At 36.3% G+C, this 13,149-nt stretch overlaps 1 protein-coding gene across 1 annotated transcript in view; it reads right to left on the bottom strand.

The window, feature by feature from the left end:
- The window catches only part of CSMD1 (CUB and Sushi multiple domains 1), a 1,239,551-nt gene that overhangs the window by 472,952 nt on the left and 753,450 nt on the right, over window positions 1–13,149 (bottom strand). The window contains exon 7 of the mRNA XM_030037616.2: window positions 3,924–4,001. Within this exon, the coding sequence (XP_029893476.1) occupies window positions 3,924–4,001 (78 nt within the window). The remainder of the gene's footprint in view (window positions 1–3,923; window positions 4,002–13,149) is intronic.

Below are 13,149 nucleotides of genomic sequence, written 5' to 3' on the forward strand. Positions count from 1 at the left end.
TACAGTCGCCTGAAATTGCTTTAGTGATGTTTAAGAGGTTTTTAGTCAGTGAATACCTACAGCTCTCTCACTTTGTAAAACATGGTAGTTCACACACTAAACACTTTGCAAGGTAAGGTTAAGTCACTCGATGTTCAGTAATTGCTATGAACTGTTAACATTGTGCAACACGAATGCCATACTTTTTGAAGTCTCACTCAGACTTTGCCTGTTAATCTTTGTTGCTACTCCAGGCCGTGGCCGTTCTCTGCAGTTTGTCGTGTCATGTGGCTCGAGCCACTATCCACGCTGCACTTTGACAAGAGCAAACTCAGGAAATCAGCTCTGTCAGCCACTTCACTCTCGCTGCTGCCTTCCCCTCCAGCATTACCGCACTGGCAGATTAGCATGCGCCACGTAAACTTTACAAGCGTTTCCATTTTTCCCCTTATATGATGGCTCTCACTTCACCGAACTTCCTCAGCATTTACCGTGAGCTTGCTGCATTGCTGTGCTCCGTCCTCCTCCTGGTGACAGGCCTGGAAGCGGGAGGCTGCCCCGCGACCGCAGCACTGGGGCTGCTGGGGCTGCCTGCTCTCCTAACCTCGCTCGGCCCTTGGGCTGCTGCGGGCCGCACGGGGGCCAAAGATTCACACAGGTGCCAAGTAACAAGTCCGCAGTTAAGGCCCTGCCTTCCCAATGTTCTGTAAACTGGTGACCTGAAGAGATCGAGACCCGTGCTCGCTCATTATCTTTTGCACGTGGAATTACCAGCAGTAACTGCCTCGTATGCATCAGAGGCTAGACTTGAAAAGATAAACTACAAGGGTCTCCCACTTGCCTAGAAAATGAGCCTTTTATAAGGACTGTGGCTGCTTAATGATGGTCTGTCCTCATGGCCCACTTCATTGGGAGTCTCCTTCTCTTGGATGTACAGGGTGCTCCCTGTAGAACCTCGCTGCTGTAGCGGTAGTGCCCAGGGGTTTAGAGGTAATAATCACCCTCTGACAGAGTTGCTGGGCAGGAATATCACCATGAAAACACATTCATACAAGAGCCAGCAATCAAAACGCTATTTTTATCTAATCAGTTACAATGCGAACTATAGTCGTAGTTTTAGAAAAAGGCCACAGCCATTAGGGACACAGAGTCTGCAGGCTTATTCCACGTTAGAATGAGAGTGAGTGATGACAGCAAGATGGATCAAGTAACTTCCTTTGGCAATATACCATATATATCAGAATGACTAAGTAAGGGAACAAAAGCGAGTAGACTGAGCATGCAATTAAATGGATGGACACCAAACCAGATATAATTGGATTTGTTTCCCCTAAGCAGATTCATAAACTAAACCTCTCTCCTTGCTCCTCTGAGAGATCAGCTTCAGACGACCAAGGGGAAATATGCTTAGCATTGGATTTGGTCAGTGTTTGTGAGAGCTCAAGCGCTAATGAGGACCAACTGTGAAAAAGTAATCATCAGAACTGTCTGTCCATTTACTTTCTCTCAGTTTACTGTTCCAAAACTTTGCCAAGTGCAAAGTTTGCATGAACCAGGACCATATTTTAGTTCAATTATTTTTCCCCTCCTTTTCCCATTTCCTTGCATAAATTAATCATGATTCAACTGCATCTGGCCCACTGCTAAAGGGTAGTATCTGGCAGGAGCATTCTGGCAACTAACTTGATATGTTTCCTTCAGGTGTACCAAAGAAGAAAAAAAAAAGCAAAAACCTGTTCTTTCCCTAGGGAGTGACATAATATATAATTATTTTTTTCCCACAGTAAATCTACCAAGGCACCTATGTCCCAAAGCCATGCTTTGCTACCTGACTCTTTATAAAGGATGGCAGAGCAGTTGAAAGAAAGCATCCAGGAATCCAGGCAGGTCCCGGAGGAGAGGAGTGACATATGACTGCACAGGACTGAAATACTGTTCTGCATTCCACAAGGAGTTATCAGTACATTGGTAATGTTTTCTGCCTAAATCCTAAGAGAGTTGTGCCACTATGAAATGCGTTCTGCAGCTGCTCTCAGGTTGTGCTTGGGAGGAAGAGCTGTAGGAAATCTGCAGATCTTGGGGTTTGCAGGGGATGCTCTCACGGCATTTGCCATGCCAGTATTCGCATTCCATCTACCCCCCATGAACCAAAATGTAAAAATAAGCTTTCTGTTTTATAGAGAGAGAATATTAAAAAGATCTAACATACAAAAATGGGGAGAGGTGTTAGTCTTTAATTTACTTTTTTAGAGATTTGTTAATTGGCATCAAATGGTAATATCCATTCTTATCTGTTCTCTGAAGTTGAATTCCCAATTACTTTTTCCATCTACATAATTACTACCAAGAAAAATGGTTAAATACTAAAGGCTTGAGTCAGAAGAGCAGCAAAATACATTTGAATCCACCTGTTTGTATTTTAATCTCGTCATTTTTATAAGCTTCATATATATGAAAGTAATGGTAATAATAATAATGCACTTCTTAGATTTATGTTGAAAAGTCAGACGTGATAATAAATCTTCACAAGTCAAAACACAAAGAAAAAAAAGGACAAAAGACATTACATTTGAAATAAACAGCAGACTGCCTTATAATAATTTCTTCCATAGCCCGTCTTACTTCCACTCTGTAATTAAATGTGGTGTCTGACAGCATGTGCTCTGAGAGTGTAAGCAGAGATCACACAGCTCCCAGAAGTAACTTATAAATAATGAAATAATCACCCATTCAGACACAAACACCAAAGAGATGGATCAACTTTTTCTGCTACACCTTGCATAAAAAGTTCTTTTTGAATGCCACACCATCAGTGCACAATACTTAAAGCAGAAAATTGTCATGCCTCTTTTGTTCCAATGAGCATACCAAAACACTCCCTTTGCATTAAACAATGCACTGCAGAAACACAGAGACCAAATCATATCCCCTAGACATTAGCCTTCAAGTCAGTTATTCTCTCTGTACTTGCAGAATCGTGCACAATGAAGCAAACATAGCTTGGGTTTCACTCCATTGAGTTCAGTGTTATTACATGAAGAATTAATTTATTCAAATACATCTTAGTGATCATACAAGCACTTTTAATGAGTTGGGGGTAAACACTGGCTTACCCTCTGGCTTTTCTTGGGCTAAGGGACTCTCTGCTTTCCAAAATATAAAATTATGTTATTTTTCTTGTTTCAGGACTGGCCTGATTAATGGAGAAAGAGCTCTCAGGATACTACTTAGATTGCCAGTTGTTCAGGAAAAGTGATGCTTTAAAAACCCAACAGCCTCATAGTCCCATATATAGTATCTTGATTTTACCCTTACACTCTATATGGAGAAAAAAGTGTAGAGAGACTAAATAGATGTCATTCCAGAGTGCACTAAGCATACAATAAAGGGAAGGTGATGCTGTGATCTCCATCTTCTCGAGAAGCTGGGAATTACAGCAGTTCTTAACCCCTGCTGTGCTATATCACAGGACTGGAAAGGGGCAGTCACCAGGACATAATGTGGCAAGGAGGGGAAAGAATTAGAGCTGTGATATTAACTGAGGGGAAGAAAAAGGATCAGAAAGTATAAAGTTAGATCCAGAAAATGCTAAGATACCTTCACTGCACCCAGTACTGAATTGATAAAGTCTATATGGCACTGTTCTGCCTTGATTTGCTAACTTGCCTTGCATCTCTGAATTCTAGATATCTCGATATAAAAAACATCCTGACATATAAAATGTGTGTGTTTTTCTACATACCCATATTTTTCAGACATTACAACACCATATTCTGCTTTCTACAACCTCAGTTTACCAGCAGAGTTCTAATTCAGTGACAATTGAAAGCATAATAACCATTTTATGACCACAGCTTCTTAACACCTCTCTCTTTGATTTGTATATTTAATAGGACTCCAGAAGATATATGCAGTCACTAAAGATAACAGTATAAACAACTTACAGACGGAATTTTTGTGGTTACTGTCTTTGCTGGGCAACATCTTGACTCCTCTTGATTTCAGTTCAATTGCTTTTTTCACTGAGAAAACAAGCAAACAAAAAGAAGGTAATTCATTATTAAACCTTATAGAAAGGACATACAGCAGCCAAACCATACATTACGATAATACAAAGCTACACAGGAATCCTACAAGCAGATTGAAAGAACTGCAGTTTCTGTGATAATCCAAATACATTTTTACAAAAATACAACCATTTATCATGTTTTGGAAGATGTCCTTTTTAAACAGATATTATCGGGATTTGCAATATTTTGAATTCAAATTTCCTTCTGGTCAAAGAAAAGAAAAACCTGTCCTAATTAAATGTATGTTTTCCTATGTTTGCCACTGCAAATGGTAAAACCTGAAAGATTTTTAAAACTTATTTCTTATATTAAATCTACAATACATTATCTACATATATCTGAGGACCACAAGCTTTAAATGTGATATTCACATCTGCTTTTATTTGATTCACTCTTCAGTAGTAGACATGTCTTTAGTTCGGTTTCCTAAGGAGATTAACGTTATAGGATCCCAGCATGTCACATTCTTTGACTCACCTAACCCCTTTTGAATCTACAGGGCAATTTCAACTGAATTAGAAACAGAAAGAGAGTAAGAGCTCTCAAAGGGACAAAGTTTTGTGAGAGAGAACAGATGCATCAGAGGTTTAATATCTGTTTCCTCTGTTTAGCCAGCTGAATGGCTGACAAACTCTCAGCCTATCCCTACTAAGTAGTCAGGGCACCATAGGAGGCATCAGGAGCAAAGCAGGAAGAGACATGAGAAGAAACTAGTGCAGTTATACATTAAAGAACACATGGGGTAGAATTTTAATTGTAATGGTAGGGGAAAAGGGTGAAAATATAGGACACATTCACAGGAAATTAATTAGTTCTGTGGCTTCGGAACAACTTGATCAATTGAAAATAAAATCAGATGTAGAAAATAATTGTGAAACAAGCCTGGACAATTCAAAACTATTGTGCAAAAAACCAATAGCAATAGCAAAATAGCTAGTGACTGATTCTGTGTATCAGAATCCTAACGGCAACATCATGATGCATGTCAGTAACAAAAAAATTATAAGAAGCAGTAATCCTTTCCTGATTCATATTAAATATTTCTTTTTTCTAGATCTTGCGGTGGTTAACAATCTTAACATGCAGCCGTTTATCCTAGATACAAACAGAAACAAAAAATCAACTTAAACATTTTTAAAATGGCAGTAATTTGCACCTCATACTATATAAATACATAAATTAATACCACAGTTTATCAGCTACTTTTTGTCAATGTATGGGATAAAGTTTATGATTACTACACTATACACTGATCTGTATGCAAATATTTCTAAGAAGTGAAGTGGTAGGAACAGCAAGTTAAGATACGTTTAAATATCGCATTAAAAATTGTGATTTCATTGTATTTATTTCTATATTGGACTTTTGCTGCTTTTGCAAGCTCAGAGAGAAGCAGGCTTTTCTTAAGTGCTGAAATTGGGCAAGTACTGCAGAAAGCACTTTTTGTGCTATGTACGTTGCAAGTGCAGACATTTATGTCTAAACCTGGAAAACAGGTGTTCAAATGATGAAAGATGATTGAAACACAATTGTAGCTGCATGGGATGAAATGGATTTGATAGCAGTGTGGTGTTTTCTTTTCTTCTAAGACAAGAACACATTATACAGAGACATCATTGCAGACAATAAGGCTAAGAACCCCAAGGGCTTCTGGCAGGGATATGGTTTTCTTAGGATTTCTAGACTTAGCTACTAAAATTTCCATCAAGTACCATCTTGCGTTCTGTTTTCTTACATTGCATAACCAGTCTGTTAAAATTATTCCATATTTAATGGGAAATGAACAGCACAACTCTTGTAATGAATATTTGGGATATTGTCTGGAGTTGTGGTCCCTCCACCAGCATAAATTTCACAATTTATTAATATGTGTCACGTAAAACGTGAGCAGTTCTTGGAGGATTCAAAACCCACATTGCTTACATTCACGGGTGAGTGCTAAAACCATTGAGTTATTATACAGCAGACAGAGAAAAGAACTATACTCTCCTGCTCCTCTTTGTCCTGTGACCCTACTTTAGGGTGAAAGTGGCAATCATCACTCAAATTCCTTGTGGGAATTCACTCTTGAAGGTATTTGTTAGACATACTTGAAGCACGCTTCTCAGGAATGGGTAAAAATTATACCCATCAGCTTTATTTGAAATATAGTGGACATAAATTGAAAGAGAGATTCTGACTTGATATATGAAAAACTTTTTCACTGTTAGGACAGTCAAGCATTGAAACAGGTCTAAAGTTTCCATCCCTGGAGTTTTTTCACATGTCAAGAAAATGGCATTCTGTCTCTCTCTGAAAGAACATTAGATAGGGGATTCACAATACTTAAGATCAGTCATCTAAAATGTATGTTTTACGAAGAGAAATAGCTACCTCAAGGGGGCAATTCATCCCCTTCTAAGATAGGCACAATTAATCACCTTCTGGAGATGCCTTTTCCTCTCCATAAAATATAACAGAAACATACACCACTTACTCAAGCTAGATTCCTACATTTTAGACAGTAACATCAGGTGACATGAGCTTTTATGTCTGGAGAACTTTAACAGCCAAACGTAGGTATCTGTGAGACATAGGGATCAATGAGCTTGAATGGGATAGTTTGAAATATAAATACAAAACTTCTGCCTCTATCATACATGTGTGTGTAAGTTTTCACATGTGGCCTGCATAGTATTTTCTTCTATTTTTAAAAAGAATTAAGCAAGTATAGTCTTTAAAATACAAACTATTCAACCTCTGAAAGAGAAATAGAGACCACTGAACACTGTAGCTTGAGTGAACCAGTTCAATTCCTTCTGTAACATAAAAGAAATACTCTAAATTGCACTTTTTATAACCATTAAATCACATTTGAATACCTTTTCTGAGATACTTCTTTTCTACTTCCTGATTGTTCTTTCATTAAAAAGGTTTTCCTGATTTCAAAGGTGATTTGCCATTTAATAGCACAAAAAGAGGAATGGGTTTATGTTAATAATGTCTGGTAGGAACAGCACTTTCCACCTTTTAAGTGATTACTTTTTAAAGTTTGCATACCTTTCAGCTGTCTTCACTTAAACATTCAGTTAAGCTAACTGAATTAACTCACTTCACCTTTTCTGTTAATCATAACTTCAAGACTCTTTTGGAGATGAGATACTCATTCAGAGAGGAGGGCAGAGCTGAGCCCTGGAAGTCCAAGACAGTCTTATCAGCCTACTGGAAAGCACCAGTGGTATTCCTTAACTTTTTGCTGTAGCTAAATTAAAATCAGCCATGAAAAGAATATATGTCTGGCATTATTTGAATGGATTAAGAAAGTTAAAGTAAAATTTTCAAGTTGTAAACCTCCATTCAAACCTACTCTGATTTTTATGAAGCTCTTAGTTTCTAATATATTTGAACCTCTGTGAAGAAAATACATTTTACCCTAAGCACAATTACCTTGCAGAAAAGATTATGATAATTTCGCAGAAATAGTTTTAAGAAAGGATCAGAATAACAGAATCACAGCATGGTTGAGGTTGTGAGGGACCTCTTGTCCAACCTCCTTGCTGAAGCAGGGCCACCTATAGCCCAGGCTGTTACCAACAGTTGAAATTTTACTCATTGGTTCAATCAGGAGGGTAACAAAATAAAAGTAGCACTGAGACATTAGAAGGACAGTCCCTGTGTCTTTTAAGGATATTAGAAAACTATTACCTTCTGTGTGTTTATCTATATATATATATAGTATAGACATATATTGCATTCAGATTTGTTGCTTGTGAAAAAGTACTTCCAAAAAATTAGTATGCAATATTTTAAAAATCTTGTTAGATTACTTTGAAATAATAATAATCTATATCTCTGTCTGAATAAAGCTGGTGTGATACATTCTAGACCTGCTGCCGTTCTGCCATTGAAAAGGTTGTCCTGGAAAGCTAATTCTCCTACACATCTTGCTCAAGGCATTTGAAGTATAAAATATAACTGGTAACTTGTCTGTGTTTACTTAAACGAAGAGAAGAGATGAAAATAAACAGAAAATTAAATATTTAAAACATTTGTATAGGTTTGGTTAAGCAAGACCTAATATTGTTGAGAAAGTTCAGACAATCAATGAGATTAAGCAAAATGTTCACAAATAACTAAGCTCAGATAAATTTCAGTATGAAGTTTTGTGTACAGACTGCAGTCTGAAGAACTTCAAAAAGACCTTTCATGACTCATTAACTAGGTAATGAAAAGACAAGGGCCAACACGTGAAGTTAACAAGAGTAAGATTTCAAACTAATAAAAGGAAGTGTTTTTTCATACAAGTAGTAGACATGTGAAATTCTTTGCCAAAAGTCACTGGCAAATGTGGATGCAAGAAGTCTGCAAATCTGCTTCAGGCCATGGCTGGAGACAAGCATGGAGTTAGATACATCCCTTTATGAATGTTCATGACTATTCTTACACTTCTCTAAGTCTATCTCTGTGGGTTGAAGAAAGAGGCCAAAATTCATTCAGCAGGTAAAGCTCATCTCTTTGGTACAAAGGAATGACTCTTCCTCCCCACGTTACTTTAGCAGACTATGACCTGCACTATGATACCTTTAGACATTGTTATAATCACAGTAAATATGCCTTTCTTGTACATGGAAGATGACCTTCTTTCGGAAGGTTTTTGTTCCTGTTCTTGTAGACAAGATAGCTGTTTGTGGCCTTGATGAGTACTATCTTTCTGGGCAGAAGATCCAGGACTTCCTACAGAACATGACTATTACTCACCGTTTGAAATTGTTTCAGCTAGAGAACCCTTGGGGCTGAACTTTCATGCTGCCTTTACACTCCAAGACACACCATGTGCTCACCATGGTAGTACTAACCTCTCAGCACAGCTTCATGCTTCTGCAAGCTGTCAGCCTGGATAGTCAGACAATCCCCAGTTCCATGCAGGCTGGGTATTTCCCTTCCGATTTTTAGACCTTCCTTGAAACACCAGGGTTATATGACACTAGTTTAATATTCAAATTAATTTCACATGAATATTAGATTTCATATTAGTTTTGTTAGATTACTTAATTAGAGCAGAAGTAGTGTAAGATTTGTTTATCATTCAGTAAGATTATAGTTTTGTTCTAAGATTTCTAACACATTTTGAGTTACTTGCACTTCACTGAAATTATTTGATTATGGTTGTCAGATTCTGATTTCAGTTATATGTGTGTAGATCAGGTGGAACCGATTATTTCCACACAATATTTATATGACTAGTCCAAATTTATTATGAAAAATTATTGTTAAGGAAAATCATCTATGACTTAATGTTTGGGGGTTTTTTTGTAAACAAATTAGTATATAGCATATTGCAGGCATTATAATGTTTTCTTAGCTCAAAGCATACTCATTGAATATTTGGTCTTTTAAAATCAATATATTGCAAACAGTTGCTTAATGAAATTATCTTTTTTCTTTTTTAATTAGCTATAAAATGGTAGATCAGAAATACTGCAAAAAGAGGAAAAAATTACATTTTTTTTTCTACATAATATTTCAGTGAGTCCTTTCTACAATGAGTTTTAAAGAACTCAATGAACTTTTATCATTAGGGAGAAGATTTAAAGGAGCGTTGCTCATGTTCAAAATGAACTGTGATGTGTTATGACTTCAAAAATCTATTAATCGGTGTATTTTCATTAAGGCTGAATCACACCCAAATACACATAGTCATCTTTTTCTTCTTCTTGGTCTCAGAGAACTGGAAATATAAAAATGTTTGTAGTAGTCATATATTTCTAGTGTGATTTTTTAGAAATAATACACCTTAAGTGCACTTTAAAAATGTTAAAAGACTTGAATTTGTTATTTTTGAAAGTGAAAACAGTCATTGGTAGTATCAGCTTTATTTTCTGGAGCCATGAGGCACTTCAGTGTATTATGCTTTCTCTACATTCCTACCTCTCTAAATTCAAAATGAAAATTTTCTCCATTTTATTCTGCTTACATTAATTTCTAAGAGAGAGTAACTCATGAAATAATTGCTCTACTGCTGTTACTATTGTAAAAGCATATTATACACAGCAGCTCATTACAGCAGGGATGGTTTCCTACAATTCATACAAAAATGAATATTTTTAAATTATTTTTATTTTCCACAGTTTTGTTTCCCTGGATGGTTCTTTGAAAACTGCCCTTCCAACCTCAGATATACTCCAAATTGCTCAAGAATATGAAATCTGAAGGTTTGCTTTTTCATGATAGTTTTAAACAATGTTTTTAAAAATTACACATGACTAAATAAAATCATGAAGCAGTTAGTCTTTCAAATAGTCTCTGTACATGCATATTTTTCAAATATACATATTTCACAGCTGCGAATAACTGTACAAAGTACAAAGTAATAGAGAATCAAGTTTTGTGTATATAACCAGTTCTGGAAGCACTACCCAAACAATTTACAACTATTAACCAAAACAGCTATATACAAATTTTTAACCCTGCCAGAATCAATATCTTTCCAAAAGTAAACTAAGTAATTTAAATCTTGATCTCTGATGACTCTTTCATTTTAATTCTTCACGAGTCCACTTAATTACATGGTTTAAGCATTACACAACATTTTGGAGCAAAGATGGTTCATGTGGGGTTTTTGTTTGATTTGAAGAAGATAAGACAAGTCAGACTTTTTTTTTTTTTTAACAAACTCTACATGCACCTTGAAAACAGTGACAACCTATCTGAAATCTACACAAAGCATTGTCAGCATTCTCAAGGAAATTCAATATATTTATAATTTTTCTCTGACACTGGAAGGTGCTTTTGAATGAACCACTGATTATAAACAAGAGGAACTTGCAAGCTAACAAAAAATTTTTTAACATATGCAAGTTCTTCAAGTATAATTTCAAGGGAAGAAATCCAATTTTCTGTGAATTCTATGAATATATTATGAAGTACTTCTTACTGTGGGTTATTATTTTCTTGTATTCTATGGAGCAATTAATTCTTATTTGAAGTTATATTTGAAAATACACTGAGAGAGGCCCTACAGAGTGTTGGCAGCTCTGCGTCCTCTAAGATGTAAGGCAGAGTTTCAGTTTTCTCACGGAAGGTTGCCTGCTGGGACTATAAGGGAAAACTTTCTAATATGTTTGTCTTTCCTTCCATCACCATACAAGCTTGTACTAGCTCAAAGAAAATACTAAATAAAGGTTAAACAAACACCTAAAACTAGGGGGAAAAAAAGTTTAAAGAACTTCATATTAAACAGTTACATGTACTTCCTATGCATCCATAAATTACCAGTCAAATGTAAAACTAACTGGAAAAAAGAACTTAAATTATCCAAAGAAATTTCTCTAAAAAATGTAAAACTCACTTAGATTGTTGACTTCCTGAAGAACTTATTTTCCTCCTCTGATAGTAATTAACTAGTAATTAGCTAATAATTACACAGACAATATGAAGGTAGGAGGCAGTCACCTTTCAGACCCAGCTTCTCCCACTGTGAAGCTTTTTTTTTTTTAATAGTTTTTGTTTCATTTTGTTTTGTTTTAAATTGGGTTCCTCCTACCTGATATGCAAGATTTTGTGGAGAACTTGTAATTTGTGGTTGAAGATGAACTTCAAATTATCTTTATTACAGTATAAAAAGTTTATATTTATTTCTCCTATATTTTCAGGGTGGCTATGAATTTCAAGTAAAAGGTGGGGTTTTTTAGTATTGCTTCACTAATCATGTATGAGCCAAAAGCTGTATAAATGCAAGGTAGCAGGTAGTCTTTGGCACCAAGAATGTGCAGTCTTATTCTCTAGTTGTGTAATTTTGCTTAGGGGAGACAGGATAGAAATTAGTAAGAAGAAAAATATGGAAAAGCAAACTGAAACTGAAGATGGTATGAAGCACAACTAATTGTCCATTTGTAGGGCATAACTGAGAAATATTTTAATCTAGAAAGGGTTTTGAGGAGTTATCATACACTGTAAACATTAAAAGGGAACTGCAAAGAGGAAGATACCTTCTGCAGTTCCACTAGGGCTAGCACAAGAACTTACAGTCTTTATCTGTAGCAAGGGAAACTTTGGTTACACAAGAAAAAAGCTTTTTAACAGTAAAAGTGATGAAGCCCTGCAATGAATTACTGAGAGAAACTGTGGAATTTTAGCCATTAAAAGTTTTAAAGAACATGTTAAATTAAGGTCTGAAAAGAGCAGTCAAATATATTTGGCTCCTCTTTGATACAGGGTTAGCTTATCAAGATCCTTTTTAACCCTATTTTCTATTATTTCATAATAGTAACCCATAATCAGAAGTCATTTGGCTGAGAAACAGTAAGTGGCTAAGACCTTGGTGGGTTTTTCTAGGACTTCTAGCATATGAAATTAATTGATTGCACATACATTTAACTGCATGTGTGAAAACAGGTAAATGTTGTGCAGTACACAAGTCATATCAAAGTCAGATAAGATACTAGAAGCAGGGCTCAGTTAACATGATCTAATTTACCCTCTTTCGGGTCTAATACAGTTATACCTTGGGAATACTCTTATGTGACTCCATACCAAGAAAGCTAACACTTGCCGTTTATTCCTAGCACATTCTTTGCAACAGTCCTCGTGTACATCTTGGATGACATAACATGTTTTTTTCCAATTACCCAAATACATGAATACCTTGCCAGTTTTTCTTCCTGCATAAAATAACCTGCAAGGCCTCGAATACTGGCTACCACTCAAAGCTAAAATATTCTGACATCATTTGCTGGTACTTCCTCAAGCTGCTTCTGCTGCTGCTCTGCTGAGTTCAGCTCTTGGCTGCCTTTCACTGCAGATTTTTCCCAAGTACAGATATTTGAAGGTGAAGATGAACAGCATATTGCCCAGTACCTGGTGATCACAAGCAGGACCTTTCCTGTCCAGCCTTAAGCCAGTGGCACTGTAAGGAATGTATTTGAACAGTTCTCTGTTTTTGCTACAGTACAGTTGCTAGTGCCTCAGTCTTTCTGGGTTCTCCTCCAAAGACACAATTTGGGAGTACTTGCATTTTTTGGCCCTGGAAGAAATTAACTACAATTCCACATTCGGCAGTATCAGTATGGTCTCTGGATTCGGCTTATAGATGAAACATTTCTTTCTTATCACTCAAAGTCAT

Source organism: Aquila chrysaetos, chromosome 15, assembly GCF_900496995.4.
Source record: "Aquila chrysaetos chrysaetos chromosome 15, bAquChr1.4, whole genome shotgun sequence".
Lineage (NCBI taxonomy): Eukaryota > Metazoa > Chordata > Aves > Accipitriformes > Accipitridae > Aquila > Aquila chrysaetos.